Here is an 18,305-nt window from a genome sequence, read left to right as displayed (position 1 = left end):
GCCAGTCTGGGGGGGAAGAAAAGTTAATCTGAGGCCGAGTTGACTTGAAACTGTTTAATGTTGCACTTTTTATATGTAGAAGAAAAGTTTTGTCATTTTATTTAATCTGAGCAACAACTTGAGGCAGTTTAATGTTGATTAACGTGGACCCCGACTTAAAGGGGAACATTATCACCAGACCTATGTAAGCGTCAATATATACCTTGATGTTGCAGAAAAAAGACCATATATTTTTTTAACCGATTTCCGAACTCTAAATGGGTGAATTTTGGCGAATTAAACGCCTTTCTATTATTCGCTCTCGGAGCGATGACGTCACATCGGGAAGCAATCCGCCATTTTCTCAAACACCGAGTCAAATCAGCTCTGTTATTTTCCGTTTTTTCGACTGTTTTCCGTACTTTGGAGACATCATGCCTCGTCGGTGTGTTGTCGGAGGGTGTAACAACACGAACAGGGACGGATTCAAGTTGCACCAGTGGCCCAAAGATGCCAAAGTGGCAAGAAATTGGACGTTTGTTCCGCACACTTTACCGACGAAAGCTATGCTACGACAGAGATGGCAAGAATGTGTGGATATCCTGCGACACTCAAAGCAGATGCATTTCCAACGATAAAGTCAAAGAAATCTGCTGCCAGACCCCCATTGAATCTGCCGGAGTGTGTGAGCAATTCAGGGACAAAGGACCTCGGTAGCACGGCAAGCAATGGCGGCAGTTTGTTCCCGCAGACGAGCGAGCTAAACCCCCTGGATGTCTTGGCTCACACCGTCCCTTATGCCACCGAAGATGATCAAGAGAAGAATATCGAACCTAGCTTCCCTGGCCTGCTGACATCAACTCCAAAACTGGACAGATCAGCGGATGAGGGTATGTCTACAGAATATATTAATTGATGAAAATTGGGCACTCTCAAAGTGCATGTTGTTGCCAAATGTATTTCATATGCTGTAAACCTAGTTCATAGTTGTTAGTTTCCTTTAATGCCAAACAAACACATACCAATCGTTGGTTAGAAGGTAATCGCCGAATTCGTCCTCGCTTTCTCCCGTGTCGCTGGCTGTCGTGTCGTTTTCGTCGGTTTCGCTTGCATACGGTTCAAACCGATATGGCTCAATAGCTTCAGTTTCTTCTTCAATTTCGTTTTCGCTACCTGCCTCCACACTACAACCATCCGTTTCAATACATGCGTAATCTGTTGAATCGCTTAAGCCGCTGAAATCCGAGTCTGAATCCGAGCTAATGTCGCTATAGCTTGCTGTTCTTTCCGCCATGTTTGTTTGTATTCATTATGTGACGTCACAGGAAAATGGACGGGTGTTTATAACGATGGTTAAAATCAGGCACTTTGAAGCTTTTTTTAGGGATATTGCGTGATGGGTAAAATTTTGAAAAAAACTTCGAAAAATAAAATAAGCCACTGGGAACTGATTTTTAATGGTTTTAACCATTCTGAAATTGTGATAATGTTCCCCTTTAAACAAGTTGAAAAACTTATTGGGGTGTTACCATTTAGTGGTCAATTGTATGGAATATGTACTGTACTGTGCAATCTACTAATAAAAGTCTCAATCAATCAATCCAAAAAAGCACTTTATATGTAGAAAGGTTTTGTTAAGAAACCATTCTGAGCCTTATCTTATTTAGTTTTTATTTTATATATGTCGACCACATAAACCCTGGCAATGGACCCTGTGTGTATATGTATGTTATGTCATTGTTTGTTTGTGTGTGTGTGTGTGTGTGTGTGTGTGTGTGTGTGTGTGTGTGTGTGTGTGTGTGTGTGTGTGTGTGTGTGTGTGTGTGTGTGTCACGGACAGCAAAGCCCTGTCTGTCTGTTATTTCACTTTACCTTTTTCTGTGTTGATTGAGCTGTGTTGAAGCAGCAAAAAAGGACATAATGTTAAATGAAGAGTTTCTGTCTCATATAGTTGATATAATAATGTAAGTGCATCATTAAGCCTACATGAACTCCATGGTGTTCAGGGATGAATAGTCTCTCCTATTGCTATTGTACCATTTTTTTCAGCTATAGTAACATTAATCATTAGTAATGGAGCAGCCTAGTTTTGAATGGCAGGGTCCCTGCTATCACATGTTGATAAAAATATAACATTTACATAATAAATCAGCTACAGGCTTCCCAAATGCTGTAATAAATGAAGCATGATGAGTTGACTTGAAGCTGTTTAATGTTGCGCTTTTTATATGTAGAAGAAAAGTTTTGTCATTTTATTTAATCTGAGCAACAACTTGAGGCAGTTTAATGTTGATTAACGTGGGCAGAATTATTATAGTGTTCCCAATGTTAAAAGGATAAAGCCATTGTTTACAAATTTGGTAAATAAATACCGGTAACCAAAAAATGTATATTTAGTTGTTTTCTTACTGTACCGAAAATGAACCGAACTGTGACCTCTAAACCGAGGTACGTACCGAACCGAAATTTTTGTGTACCGTTACACCCCTAAAGAACACTATTTTGCCCTCTAAAGAAATGTCCAAAAAGCCCCAGAAATACTCCATTTGCATGTTGTGACCTGAATATTAACCAAGTATTAGTAATATTGTTATTATAAGCGCTAACGCAGAGGAGGTACTTTTAGCGGCGCTGTGATCAAAGAGAGCTATTTAGTTTATGCTACTATATTTACATACTGTGAGCTGCTGCATCGCCTCTGAGTTGGTGAAAGTTAATTCTAGATTATAAATCATGCCTCTCACCTGGATAGTAGAAGGTTGTAGACATAGCCAACGTTGTCTCAATTTACAAATACAACTATTTTGCAAGGTTTTAAAAGACATGCATGTATAATCAACGTTGTATCAATGTCTTGTGCTTGCTGGGATATTAGGGGTGTAACGGTACACAAAAATTTCGGTCCGGTACGTACCTCGGTTTAGAGGTCACGGTTCGGTTCATTTTCGGTACAGTAAGAAAACAACAAAATATAAATATTTTGGTTATTTATTTACCAAATTTGCAAAATCTTCCACCAAAAATATTTTTCTTAGTGGAATATTTGATGTGAAGTAATGGGAACCTTGGATAGGTCAATAATTCATAATAACATTGATTTTGATTCAATATTATGTTTTGAGCAATGACAGTTTGAAAGAAAAAAAAAACAGCTTTGTTTCATTAGTCAACATTGCAACTTTTTCTAAATTACATTTCACCTTTAAGCTTTTTTATTTCACTTTTCTTATGATTTTGTTTATTTTATTTTAATAGTATTTTTAGAACGTGCCGTGGGCCTTTAAAACATTATCTGTGGGCCGCAAATGGCACACTTTTGACACCCCTGCTATAGATAATAAAAAATTAAATGTGATAAATCCATGGATAAAAAGCAGAGCCTGGCGACGCATGCGCGTTTATCATAACTCTCTCTCTCTCTCTCTCTGTCTCTGCCCCTCCCTCACCAATGCTGCTGCTGCACAATTTGTTTTGTTTTTAACCCCTTCTTAACCCTGAATGTACATAGAAAATACACGCAACCCTCACTCAAAATGCCGGACATTTGAGGCATTTAAGAAACTCCGCCCTGACAGCTCCGCAAAAGAGGACATGTCCGGTGAAAAGAGGACGTATGGTCAGTCTATCGTAGCCCGTTAGCTGCTAGCATGCCGTGTGTTGTGCCTCGGTGTGCATTGTTTACACAACGTGCGTTACGCTACTTAATATGTCCGTGTGGAAACTCGTTCAGTACACCTCCGAACCGAACTGAAACCCCCGTACCGAAACGGTTCAATACAAATACACGTACCGTTACACCCCTATGGGATATGCACTTAAGAGTTCCACTTGTGTGTGACATATTACAATTTCAGCTCTAGTTAAATGTAAGATTTGCAGAAACATCACTTTTGAAATATTTATTTTTATCAGGTAATGCAGCAGAAAGCTTTGTTTGAATATTATTCATTATTAATAGCAACATTACAGCTTTTTCTCTTGACATTGTGGCTTTTTGCTATTTGTTTTTTTTTTACCATTTTTGCTGGGTTTTCTTTTTCTATTTTTGGAACAACGTGCTGCAGGCCAATAAAAACTAAGCGATAGGCTGCTAGCACTTTGGCAACCCTGCTTTTGTAGCTCTTTGGGTGGAGAAACCTCAGATTTCATCGAACATTTAAAGGGGAACATTATCACCAGACCTATGTAAGCGTCAATATATACCTTGATGTTGCAGAAAAAAGACCATATATTTTTTTAACCGATTTCCGAACTCTAAATGGGTGAATTTTGGCGAAATAAACACCTTTCTATTATTCGCTCTCGGAGCGAAGACGTCACAACGTGATGTCACATCGGGAAGCAATCCGACATTTTCTCAAACACCGAGTCAAATCAGCTCTGTTATTTTCCGTTTTTTCGACTGTTTTCCGTACCTTGGAGACATCATGCCTCGTCGGTGTATTGTCGGAGGGTGTAACAACACGAACAGGGACGGATTCAAGTTGCACCAGTGGCCCAAAGATGCGAAAGTGGCAAGAAATTGGACGTTTGTTCCGCACACTTTACCGACGAAAGCTATGCTACGACAGAGATGGCAAGAATGTGTGGATATCCTGCGACACTCAAAGCAGATGCATTTCCAACTGGACTGGACAGATCAGCTTTCAGGAAAAGAACGCGGATGAGGGTATGTCTACAGAATATATTAATTGATGAAAATTGGGCTGTCTGCACTCTCAAAGTGCATGTTGTTGCCAAATGTATTTCATATGCTGTAAACCTAGTTCATAGATGTTAGTTTCCTTTAATGCCAAACAAACACATACCAATCGTTGGTTAGAAGGCGATCGCCGAATTCGTTCTCGCTTTCTGTCGTGTCGTTTTCGTCGGTTTCGCTTGCATACGGTTCAAACCGATATGGCTCAATAGCTTCAGTTTCTTCTTCAATTTCGTTTTCACTACCTGCCTCCACACTACAACCATCCGTTTCAATACATGCCTAATCTGTTGAATCGCTTAAGCCGCTGAAATCCGAGTCTGAATCCGAGCTAATGTCGCTATAGCTTGCTGTTCTATGCGCCATGTTTGTTTGTATTGGCATCACTGTGTGACGTCACAGGAAAATGGACGGGTGTATATAACGATGGTTAAAATCAGGCACTTTGAAGCTTTTTTTAGGGATATTGCGTGATGGGTAAAATTTTGAAAAAAACGTTGAAAAATTAAATAAGCCACTGGGAACTGATTTTTAATGGTTTTAACCCTTCTGAAATTGTGATAATGTTCCCCTTTAAGCTTGTCAGCGTGATGCATAGCGAGCAAACAATGCTGATTAAAGACAGGAAGGGAGTGTTATTGCAGCTGGAACTAATACATGTGTTTCAATAGTCACTTTTATTGCACACGTTGACCTGAAATTGGAGTATAAACGCAGGAAATATTATTTAAAAAAAGACGGAAAAAAACATGGCAAGGTTGAAATGTTTTGGAGGGGGAGAAGCAGCTGCATCCTACTACAGGCTTCAGAGACTGAACTCGGAACTGAAACAAACGCGAGAAAATGTGTACCTGGATATTCAATAGTTCTAATAAGTATAAAAAACGCTGGCAAGTAATTGATAGCTCATTCTGCCTCAGTCCTTACAAGGTCATTGAGCACCAGGGAATGCACACCTGCCCAGGTAGAGCCCATAAGGACTCAAAATGTGATATCAAAGCCCAAAGCAAAATCCCATAAAGGGAGGAAGACAAAGAGAGGGTCAACATGCAGAACAAATATTGGCTAATTTTTGCTTGCGTCTGCTTTCCATCACACTTGATTCAGTGTGTGTGTGTGCCGAGTAAAGAAGAAGGAGACAGGCTTTTGCTTCCTTACGTGGATCTGGCGACATCAAAACGTCCTTTTTCCTGAATATGAAACATTAGGTCTCCTCCGTTCAAATACTCCATGACAAAGAAGAGATGTTCCTGCAGTGGATGACGAGGAGCATCGTTAAGAGTTGTCACTGCCGGCAGTAAGGAAATGAAAGCTGGCTTTACCTTGGTCTGGAAAGTTGAGTACAGGTGTGTGAGGAAGGGATTTTCCCAGGCCAGAGCTAAGACTCTCTTCTCCACCATGGTGCACTCCACATCGTCGTCCATCAGCACCACGTCCTTCTTCAGAGCTTTCACTGCAAAGTACTCTTCGCGACCTTTCAGCTCCGCCAAGAGAACCTGAAACAGAAATCACCTTTTTGCTACAGTGTCTAATATATGTATGTATATATATATATATATATATATATATATATATATATATATATACATATATATATATATATATATATATATATAATATATATATATATACATACCGTGTGTAATATATATATATGTATATACATTTTTTGGTTATTTATTTACCAAATTTGTAAACAATGGCTTTATCCTTTTAACATTGGGAACACTATAATAATTCTGCCCACGTTAATCAACATTAAACTGCCTCAAGTTGTTGCTCAGATTAAATAAAATGACAAAACTTTTCTTCTACATATAAAAAGTGCAACATTAAACAGTTTCAAGTCAACTCATCATGCTTCATTTATTACAGCATTTGGGAAGCCTGTCGTTGATTTTTATTATGTAAATGTTATATTTTTATCAACGTGTGATAGCAGGGACCCTGCCATTCAAAACTAGGCTGCTGCATTACTAATGATTATTGTAACTAAAGCTGGAAAAAAAAGGTACAATAGCAATAGGAGAGACTATTCATCCCTGAACACCATGGAGTTCATGTAGGCTTAATGATGCACTTACATTATTATATCAACTATCAGAGACAGAAACTCTTCATTTAACATAATGTCCTTTTTTGCTGCTTCAACACAGCTCAATCAACACAGAAAAAGGTAAAGTGAAATAACAGACAGACAGGGCTTTGCTGTCCGTGACACACACACACACACACACATACACACACACCGCAAAATGATCCAACGTTACGCTAAAAGCGAATTAGCCTTCACCGCAAGCCAGGACTGCGAGCGAGCTGAGCTGCCTTTTATATTTCTAGAAGGTCAACGGGCTCATAGTGATGTTACTAGTAGTTGACTGGGAGGTGTTTATTATCATTTGGGGAGAGTCCGCTGCCTGATGCTTACCTGCTAAACGCTAAGCACTGACTACATGCGCTCTGAATACGCACTGCTGATTGGCTGTTACCACTCTGTTTGTAACCAATCAGATGGTTGTGTGGGTGGGACAATGCTGGGTGCTGTGGAGAGGACTGACAGAGACAGAGGCAGAAGTAAGCGTTGGCGGCTACTTAATATGTTCGTGTGGAAACTCGTTGGGTACACCTCCGAACCGAACCGAAACCCCCGTACCGAAATGGTTCAATACAAATACACGTACCGTTACACCCCTAGGAAATACTAAATGTCAAAAGTATATCAAAACAAACCTTTAACAAAATGATCACTGCAAACTTGTGCGTTCTTCGACTCTGCTCCATTGCACTGGAGTGTGTGCCACTTTTGTCAATGTCTTTCGTAAAATCTTGCATTTTTCCCGCCATTCTTGATGACCTGTCAAGGAACTCTGAAGAAACGTTTATCCTTTTCACGATTTGAACGGCCGAAAACATCGCAAGCATAGGGGCATTTTTCTTCGAGACCGTGCATATTTAATGAGCCGGACGTGACGTCATTAAAATCCAGGCAATTGATAAACCCTGGATGGAGTGGCTGCTTACCTTGCCAAAGCTGCCTTTTCCTAGGACCTTTTGGAAGACAAAGTTGTCCACATTGATGTGTGTCAGATGGGTGAGACGGGTCTGAGGCTGCAGGCTGGAGCCATCCCATATTCTACCATAGTGACTTAGTGAATCTGACAAAGGAACAACAGTTATTTATCACATTCACCGCTATAGTCCCAGTGTTGGCGCTAGGAATTTTCAAAGTCATCATCGAGTCATAAAAATGAGGTACATTTTCGGGGTCACAGTTTGAATGTCCAGAATAAGTGGAATGTGTTGAAGGTGGAATGATTTGAATCGGTTGAAAAATGTGGAAATGGTGGAAGTTTGAAAAATGGCCAATTCATTTTAAATGGGAAAAATGTCCCGGAAAACCTGGAGTTCTGGGAAATCTGGGAATTTTTGAAATTTGTCAAGGGAAAGCCCGCGATTCCCGAATAGGCTGAACGGTTTGAAGTTGGAACGGTTTCAATCGGATGAAAAATGTGGTAGGTAGAGCGCGCCAAAATCTGGAGACGAAGAAGAAGAAAAGAAAGCATATGTGTGAATGCTTTGGAGCATTCACACAATTAATAATTTGACCAGGCAAATATAAACAAAACAAAACACCGGCGGAAAGCGATAATCGAGAAAAAAAAGTTTTTTTTAAAGGGGAACATTATCACCAGACCTATGTAAGCGTCAATATATACCTTGATGTTGCAGAAAAAAGACCATATATTTTTTTAACCGATTTCCGAACTCTAAATGGGTGAATTTTGCTTAATATTCGCTCTTGGAGCGATGACGTCACAACGTGATGTCACATCGGGAAGCAATCCGCCATTTTCTCACTTTCGTCGGTGTGTTGTCGGAGGGTGTAACAACACGAACAGGGACGGATTCAAGTTGCACCAGTGGCCCAAAGATGCAAAAGTGGCAAGAAATTGGACGAAATTTGTTCAAAATACGAGGGTGTGGGGAAAGCCGACGAAATGGTCAGTCGTTTGTTCCGCACACTTTACCGACGAAAGCTATGCTACGACAGAGATGGCAAGAATGTGTGGATATCCTGCGACACTCAAAGCAGATGCATTTCCAACGATAAAGTCAAAGAAATTTGCCGCCAGACCCCCATTGAATCTGCCGGAGTGTGTGAGCTATTCAGGGACAAAGGGCCTTGGTAGCACGGCAAGCAATGGCGGCAGTTTGTTCCCGCAGACGAGCGAGCTAAACCCCCTGGATGTCTTGGCTCACACCGTCCCTTATGCCACCGAAGATGATCAAGAGAAGAATATTGACCCTAGCTTCCCTGGCCTGCTGACATCAACTCCAAAACTGGACAGATCAGCTTTCAGGAAAAGAGAGCGGATGAGGGTCTACAGAATATATTAATTTATGAAAACTTTATTCATTACTCGCGGTTTTACGTAAATTATTATACATAAACTGTGTTTACCAATAATTTAGCTTAAAAACATTTATTTTTTTCAATCATTCGACTACATTCGGGTAGTCTTGTGTAATGCAGTATTTTGTGTCTATTTAGGTATGGTTAACCTGAGTGCTGAAATCGTGGAAAAATATATGTTCTTAGCGCGCCTGAAATGGGCTGTCTGCACTCTCAAAGTGCATGTTGTTTCCAAATGTATTTCATATGCTGTAAACCTAGTTCATAGTTGTTAGTAATTATCTTATCAGACAGTGTTAAGCCGCTGAAATCCGAGTCTGAATCCGAGCTAATGTCGCTATAGCTTGCTGTTTGTTTGTGTTGGCATCACTGTGTGACGTCACAGGAAAATGGACGGGTGTATATAACGATGGTTAAAATCAGGCACTTTGAAGCTTTTTTTAGGGATATTGCGTGATGGGTAAAATTTTGAAAAAAACTTCGAAAAATAAAACAAGCCACTGGGAACTGATTTTTAATGGTTTTAACCCTTCAGAAATTGTGATAATGTTCCCCTTTAAATCTGCGCGGACTTCCAAAATGTTCCGCCCTTTTTTGATTTCAATGCGTAAAGAGACATAAAAAGTGCGTTAACGCCAACACTGAGTCCTGTTAGGAGACGCAGACACTCGCTGACCGTTGATGTCCAGTTCAGACAGCTTGTTAACCTCGTCGTAGATTCCAATATCCGGCAGATTCGGAAGGTTTGGATCAGAACGACGAGTGAAGGATTTCTGATGGGGACAAAGAAGAGGTTTTAAAAAAAAAAACAAATTCTCCTTTATTGTCCATAAAAAAAACACCAGGACAATCCACACACACACACACACACACACACACACACACACACACACACACACACACACACACACACACACACACACACACACACACACACACACACACACACACACACACACACACAGAAAGTAAACAGTCAGCAGAGTGTGATGTAAGCTTAAATGTTTGTGTCAAGACTACCATCTGTATGTGAGCTACATTTCCTCATTCCGCTCATTCCTCTCCTTTATTGTCCATAAAAAAAACACCAGGACAATCCACACACACACACACACACACACACACACACACACACACACACACACACACACACACACACACACACACACACACACACACACACACAGAAAGTAAACAGTCAGCAGAGTGTGATGTAAGCTTAAATGTTTGTGTCAAGACTACCATCTGTATGTGAGCTACATTTCCTCATTCCTCTTACTAAGAATGAGAAATATGAGTGTCAAAAAAAGATTAAAAAGATGATTTAATATTTAATATTTTATTTCTATGTTGTTAATCTGTCCTGTCCAGCCACTCAGACAAATCCTATTGTAGATCAGGGGTGTCAAACTCATTTTCATTGAGGGCCACATTGCAGTAATGGCTGCTTTCAGGGGGCCGCTTTTTTTAAATTAATTGACATTATGCACGCGGGTAATAACCTGTGATTAATCGTGATTAATCAAAGTGCATATGCATTTGATTATTAGATTTTTTTTTTATGTATGAAATCATGAATAAAGGTGACAAGCAGATATTTAACTATTTGTTTTTGTCATGTCTGTGTAATCATGTTTTGTTTTAAGTCATGTTTTGTTTAGTTATTGGACTCTTTAGTTGCTGGCTTTTCACCCCCTTGTCTTGTTTCCATGATTACCCCATTAGTTTCACCTGTTCCACGTTTGGACTCATTGTGCACTCTTGTTTGTCACCATAGCAACCCATTAGTTTTCACCTGTCACGTCACGCACCTGTTTCACGTTTTGAGTCACGCACCTGTTTTCGTTAATCATGTCTGTAGTATTTAAGTTCAGTGTTTTCAGTTTGTCTTTCTGGTGACATCCCCACATTTATGCTCTGCACATTTCTGACTCTTTTTTGATGTCCATCGGTCACGCTGCTCCTTTTTGTCCATGCCAATGTTTAAATAAAACTGTACCTGCATTCCCGTCTCGCCCGAGCCAACTTTCCGTTGCCTTCGAGAAAAACTAAACCCCAGGACCAAGTCATGACAGTTTTTATCTGCAAATATAGTTCTGCAGTACAGTATATAATAATATAATTGGCACGATCAGATAATATTAAAGTTTAAAATATGCATTTTTTTATCTGTCAAAATTGAAAGAACGAATGCATTTAGTAAAAAAAATAAATTAAAAAAAAAGTATTTTTTTATTTAACCCCACATAAAATGATGTAGTGGGCCAAAACTGGCGAGTTTGACACCTGTGATGTAGATCAGTGGTCCCCAACCACCGGTACCTGTCTGTGACACATTTGCGACCGGGCCACAGAGAAACATTAAATAATGTATAAAGGACTGCATTTTCTCCGACTTACATTGGCCTGTCCCACAAGACACACCAATACGCTTGTTTATAGATGTACAATAAAACTCCTCATAGGAGTTTTCCATTTGTTATATCTGTTATAAATTTGTGACATGATCAAATTCTAAAGTTAATGATTATTTGCAAAAAAAAAAAAGTTTATCAGTTTGAACATGAAATATGTTGTCTTTGTAGCATATTCAACTAAATATGGGTTGAAAAAGATTTGCAAATCATTGTATTCCGTTTATATTTACATCTAACACAACTTCCCAACTCATATGGAAACGGGGTTTGTGTATATATATATATATGTATATATATATATATATATATATATATATATATATATATATATATATATATATATATATATAAATATATATATATATATATATATATATATATATATATATATCAGTGACGTGCAGTCACTAGAGGCAGGTGAGGCCCCGCCTCACCTGCCATCATGGAAAGAAAAAAAATGTAAAAACAAAAAAAAAAAATTAAATTGTTATATGTATCCAGTGATTATACTATAAAGTTATTTTCCATTTATTATTTTATTATTTTTATTCAAAATCTCTGAATTTTCACATTTGCCGTTCAAATATTGAGAAGAGACGGTGCGGTGAACCGCAGCCAGTTGAGGCACGTCACTCAGTGCCTCAACATGGATTCTGGACTCGGCTAACTGCTGGCCTGCTGTGCAGTGAGACTGCATTGCTATATGAATTATATTATACATTTCCATAGTTTAGTTAGCTGAGGTATATAATGTACAGTGTATTTTGTCAACAACTGTATGTGTGTAACGTATTTCTTGTGCTGAGCGATCATAAAACGGCTGCAAAAGACGCACTGGCTGAGGCTCGCCTCCTGCACCCCCGCCGTAGAATTGTTATATCAACTAAAGCCCACACTTAAACTTTACACGTGCAAGATTGAATCTATTTTAAAAAATTATTTCATAAGTGAAGTGAAGTGAATTATATTTATATAGCGCTTTTCTCTAGTGACTCAAAGCACTTTACATAGTGAAACCCAATATCTAAGTTGCATTTAAACCAGTGTGGGTGGCACTGGGAGCAGGTGGGTAAAGTGTCTTGCCCAAGGACACAACGGCAGTGACTAGGATGGCGGAAGCGGGGATTGAACCTGAAACCCTCAAGTTGCTGGCACGGCCGCTCTACCAACCGAGCTATACCGTCCGTGTTGGAGGAGTTGTGAATGACTGCAGGGACACAACATTAGGTACACCTGCAGACTGCAGGTGTATCTAATTCACAACTCCTCCAACACGAACATTATTGTTTTTGCACTTTTTGGCTTCTTATTAAATAACTTTTGTAACCTATTTTCATGGGCTTTCCTCTTTGTGATGTTAAGTTCCTGTTATGCGCTGTTATACAGTATATGCCTTGAGCTCTAATTTTGAAGGCGCTAAGAGCGGAAGTGATGTCACGTTGCGAAGGTTTTTGAAAGAAGGTAAATAAAGTGGTCCTCGTGTAAACTGGAGCCTCCGTGTTTGTTATTTTGTAGTTTCATACAGTATAGGCGACATTTATAAACCCTCGGTTACACTTTTTTAAATAGATTCAATCTTGCACGTGGAAAGTTTAAGTGAGGGCTTTAGTTGCGGCGCATGGACTTAATTTCTAAGTAAAGGTAAGACCATAATAACGTTTTTTTTTATTAAATGTGCTTTTTTGTGTGCTACAGTTTGTATGTGTAAAGTTAAAGTTAAGTTAAAGTACCAATTATTGTCACACACACACTAGGTGTAATGAAATTTGTCCTCTGCATTTGATCACCCCCTGGGAGGTGAGGGGAGCAGTGGGCAGCAGAGGCGCCGCGCCTGGGAATCATTTTTGGTGATTTAACCCCCAATTCCAACCCTTGATGCTGAGTGCCAAGCAGGGAAGAATGCTGGTATGAGCTTTTAAACATAACCCGTTAACTGCTGCCAATCAAATGGTGAATAAGATACTCTTTAGGGTTCATATGTTTGTAAATCTGACTGTGATGAAGTCAGTGCCTCACCAGCCATCAACCTCACCGCACGTCACTATATATATATATATATATATATATATATATATATATATATATATTAAAACATAGTTGACCCAGGGGTAGATCTTGCTTTGGTTTTTGGTTGAGACAAGGAATCTTGGGCTGGAAAAAGTTGGTGACCACTGCTGTAGAAGACTTGTGTACATCTCACCTGGCTGACTTGTGTCAGTGCTTCAGCAAGCAGCTTCTGGTTGATGCCACAAAGGTTGGCCACTTTATGCTGACACTTGTGGTGAACGTTCATGGAGCAATCTGCCAACACGACACAGACAACATTACAACGTACATGGCGGTGAGCGGGTCGCTGGCGGATGCGGGCTCTACCTTCACATTTCAGTCCTTGCTTGACAAGACCCCACAGCATACTCCCACAGTGGTCGCAGAAAGTGGGACTCATGTAGTTGTGCCCCTTGAAGCGGTGCGGCATGTCGATGTTGAAGCGCTCCTTCTGGAACTGCGGAGACAAACAGGGTTCGCCCTTTCCGTTATTGAGCCGTGACGAGGGAATCCGTCCGAGGGCTCGGTGACACCTCACAGCTTTGCGCATTTGTCTCATCTTAGCTCCTTTCTCTACTCCCTGTTGGATCCCAAATTCTTGTTTGGCCTTTATAGAGCCCGCCCTATCTTGCACACTGTGTGAACATTTGTGCTTGATCATTTCCACCCAACTCTTATCTAGGTAAGTCGCTCTTTCTTGATGCTTAATATTGATGACCTACTAGGATGTGGACCCTGACTGCTGCCTGCCTTTGTTCTAAACTGACCTGGCAACCCCCTCCAAAATGTCATTATTGACGTGACATCTGGAGACATTGTATTACGTCAGTGTAAATCAGACCTGGGCAAATTAAGCCACTAAGCTTTTCAATGTGGCCCGCCGAACATTCCCAAATATTTTTTTAGATATTTAAAAGGGAACATTATCACAATTTCAGAAGGGTTAAAACCATTAAAAATCAGTTCCCAGTGGCTTATTATATTTTTCAAAGTTTTTTTCAAAATTTTACCCATCATGCAATATCCCTAAAAAAAAGCTTCAAAGTGCCTGATTTTAACCATCGTTATAAACACCCGTCCATTTTCCTGTGACGTCACATAGTGAAGCCAACACAAACAAACATGGCGGAAAGAACAGCAAGCTATAGTGACATTAGCTCGGATTCAGACTCGGATTTCAGCGGCTTAAGCGATTCAACAGATTACGCATGTATTGAAACTGATGGTTGTAGTGTGGAGGCAGGTAGCGAAAACGAAATTGAAGAAGAAACTGAAGCTATTGAGCCATATCGGTTTGAACCGTATGCAAGCGAAACCGACGAAAACAACACAACAAGGGAGAAAGCGAGGACGAATTCGGCGATCGCCTTCTAACCAAAGATTGGTATGTGTTTGTTTGGCATTAAAGGAAACTAACAACTATGAACTAGGTTTACAGCATATGAAATACATTTGGCAACAACATGCACTTTGAGAGTACAGACAGCCCAATTTTCATCAATTAATATATTCTGTAGACATACCCTCATCCGCTCTCTTTTCCTGTAAGCTGATCTGTCCAGTTTTGGAGTTGATGTCAGCAGGCCAGGGAAGCTAGGGTCGATATTCTTCTCTTGATCATCTTGGGACGGTGTGCGCCAAGACATCCAGGGGGGTTTAGCTCGCTCGTCTGCGGGAACAAACTGCCGCCATTGCTTGCCGTGCTACCGAGGTCCTTTGTCCCTGAATTGCTCACACACTCCGGCAGATTCAATGGGGGTCTGGCAGCAGATTTCTTTGACTTTATCGTTGGAAATGCATCTGCTTTGAGTGTCGCAGGATATCCACACATTCTTGCCATCTCTGTCGTAGCATAGCTTTCGTCGGTAAAGTGTGCGGAACAAACAATTTTCGTCCAATTTCTTGCCACTTTCGCATCTTTGGGCCACTGGTGCAACTTGAATCCGTCCCTGTTCGTGTTGTTACACCCTCCGACAACACACCGACGAGGCATGATGTCTCCAAGGTACGGAAAACAGTCGAAAAAAACGGAAAATAACAGAGCTGATTTGACTCGGTGTTTGAGAAAATGGCGGATTGCTTCCCGATGTGACGTCACAACGCCAAAATTCACCCATTTAGAGTTCGGAAATCGGTTAAAAAAATATATGGTCTTTTTTCTGCAACATCAAGGTATATATTGACGCTTACATAGGTCTGGTGATAATGCTCCCCTTTAAGATGGAAAGTGTAGCTGCCATTATGATGTGCAGTGATGTTTTCTAATGACTGTAAGTCTTCAACTATATAAAGTATTTCAATGCTTGGAATCTGCACTTTTGCATGATATACTAGTTACTATGGTAACCTAATTAGTTACTATGGTCATCTAATTAGTTACTATGGTAATAATCTAAGTCACAGCAACTCAGACAAGGCACCAAGCAGTGTGGGTGGGGAGTGTTTCCAGACCCACCAACCTGAAATGCGGGTGTCAGGCACAGACACGGAAGGAGATTTTTACAACAAACTTCTGAAGCTTAGTGATATATCAGATGTATCAGATTGTAGGTAGGGTTTTTTTTTTTTTACTCTTCGCGTTCATATTTCGCTGTTTGTTGCATTTTTGTTGTGTTTCGCTTCATTGTAAGATATGTCAATCAAGAGGGGGTGTGAGGTTCATATGTTGTCAATATTCAGTGTTTTATCCTTAATAGTTAATATTGTAAATGACTTAGTTTCACGTACATTCTGGGTGTCTCATTCAGTAAAAAAAATTACAATTCTGTTCAGTTTTTTAAGGCGGTCTGTCATAACGTTTTTAGCTTTCAATAACACGTTATTGTGAGGTTTTGTATTAGTCATACTTGCCAACCTTGAGACCTCTGATTTCGGGAGGTGGGGGGAGGGGGTGGGGTGGGCGTGGTCGGGGCTGGGGCGGGGGCGTGGTTAAGAGGGGAGGAGTATATTTACAGCTAGAATTCACCAAGTCAAGTATTTCATAGATATATATATATATATATATATATATATATATATATATATATATATATATATATATATATATATATACAACAAGTATATATATATATATATATATATATATTTCATATATATATATATATATATATATAAATATATATATATATATCTAAAGAAATACTTGACTTTCAGTGAATTCTAGCTATATATATATATATATATATATATATATATATATATATTTATTTTATTATATATATACTGTATGTATATATAAATAAAAGAAATACTTGAATTTCAGTGTTCATTTATTTACACATATACACACACATAACACTCATCTACTCATTGTTGAGTTAAGGGTTGAATTGTCCATCCTTGTTCTATTCTCTGTCACTATTTTTCTAACCATGCTGAACACCCTCTCTGATGATGCATTGATGTGTGGCACGCACAAAAGTGCTTTCATCAAATGCGCTCGAGTCTGGAATCTTCCATCGCTCCCTAGCATGGCCCAAAACCGGTCAATCTTTGCTTCCTGAGGAAGATCTTCAGTGCCAAGCACTTGGTAGTCCACTACTTCTTCCCGGAGGCTATCCAGGTCCAATCGCAGCTGCGGCTTAGAACTTACAAGCTGTTATGAGAGTAGCGTATGTGTGTGTGTGGCCCTTTAATAGGTGAGCATGTGACGTGAGTGACGTCAGTGAGTGTGTGGGCGAGAGAAGAGAGGGAGCGGTAGCGTGAGTGCGGGCGGGACTAGTTTGTTTTGTGTTGGATTGGCTGTGTGCAAGCAATCAATAAAGCAAGATTTGCAACTAATCGCCGGACTCAGGCAGGAAAGGTGCAACAAAGCGTATTTCTTCATCTTACTCGTCGTCGGCGTCGCCATGGCTGTATCTTCCTCGTTCTTCTGCTTCGTCTCCTTGTGACCGCAGTTGTGCACTGCACTCTCTAAAAGCTGTATATGTTATTGATGTTATAGATGGCAGTATTGTCCTGTTTAAGAGTGTCACAACATTGCTGTTTACGGCAGACGAACTGCTTTACGGTAGACAAAAACATGACTGCTGTTGTTGTGTGTTGTTACCGCGCTGGGAGGACGTTAATGAAACTGCCTAACAATAAACCCACATAAGAAACCAAGAACTCGCCCTCGATCATTCTACAGTTATAATGTGTTTGGGCAGGCACGCTGTTTATATCGTGGGAAAGCGGACTCAGGTCCGCATTGGAGCTGGAGGGGGCGTGGCCTCCAGCTCCGCCTGAATTTCGGGAGATTTTCGGGAGAGGCGCTGAATTTCGGGAGTCTCCCGGAAAATCTGGGAGGGTTGGCAAGTATGGTATTAGTGTCCCTAAAAATCAGATATACCGGCCCCCAGACACATTTTTTTCTCAAAATTTGGCCCCAGAGTCAAAATAATTGCCCATGCCTGGTGTAGATTGTGTTACGTACCACAGTGTCTCGACTGTTGGCAGCAGTACCGGTGCATCTGCCGATGATTTTTTCTATGCATTTCTTGTGGATGGCTGCATTGCATTCTGGGGAACAAATCTCAGTCAAAATAATGGGATGACAAAAAGTACACACCATTACACACAAGTACACACTAGGGATGTAACAGTATTGCGGTTTTTAAATCCTCACAATAATGCCGTTTCATGTGACGGTATCAAACAAAAACGTGTGTAGTTTTTTTCTGGAGCTTTTGCATTGACCGGGCTGAAAATAACCATGAGAGGGAGAGAGTCCCTATGACCTCAGAGGTTCAGCTATCTTTCAGAAAGCAAA

The 18,305-nt window shown here is 40.2% G+C and overlaps 1 protein-coding gene across 2 annotated transcripts in view; it reads right to left on the bottom strand.

Moving 5' to 3' along the window:
• prkcda (protein kinase C, delta a) overlaps nucleotides 1-18,305 on the bottom strand; it is a 100,904-nt gene that overhangs the window by 24,960 nt on the left and 57,639 nt on the right. For both annotated transcript variants that reach the window (XM_061940597.2, XM_061940590.2), the window contains exons 7-13: nucleotides 17,970-18,055; nucleotides 13,883-14,012; nucleotides 13,710-13,810; nucleotides 9,769-9,865; nucleotides 7,700-7,833; nucleotides 6,001-6,174; nucleotides 5,837-5,928 (exon numbers count right to left, since the gene is read on the bottom strand). In XM_061940597.2, coding sequence (XP_061796581.1) covers nucleotides 5,837-5,928; nucleotides 6,001-6,174; nucleotides 7,700-7,833; nucleotides 9,769-9,865; nucleotides 13,710-13,810; nucleotides 13,883-14,012; nucleotides 17,970-18,055 — 814 coding nt within the window. The remainder of the gene's footprint in view (nucleotides 1-5,836; nucleotides 5,929-6,000; nucleotides 6,175-7,699; nucleotides 7,834-9,768; nucleotides 9,866-13,709; nucleotides 13,811-13,882; nucleotides 14,013-17,969; nucleotides 18,056-18,305) is intronic.

Source organism: Nerophis lumbriciformis, linkage group LG03 (assembly GCF_033978685.3).
Source record: "Nerophis lumbriciformis linkage group LG03, RoL_Nlum_v2.1, whole genome shotgun sequence".
Classification (NCBI taxonomy): Eukaryota; Metazoa; Chordata; class Actinopteri; order Syngnathiformes; family Syngnathidae; genus Nerophis; species Nerophis lumbriciformis.
Note: the sequence above shows the minus strand (reverse complement) of the source record. Positions and strands in the feature narration are given on the sequence as shown.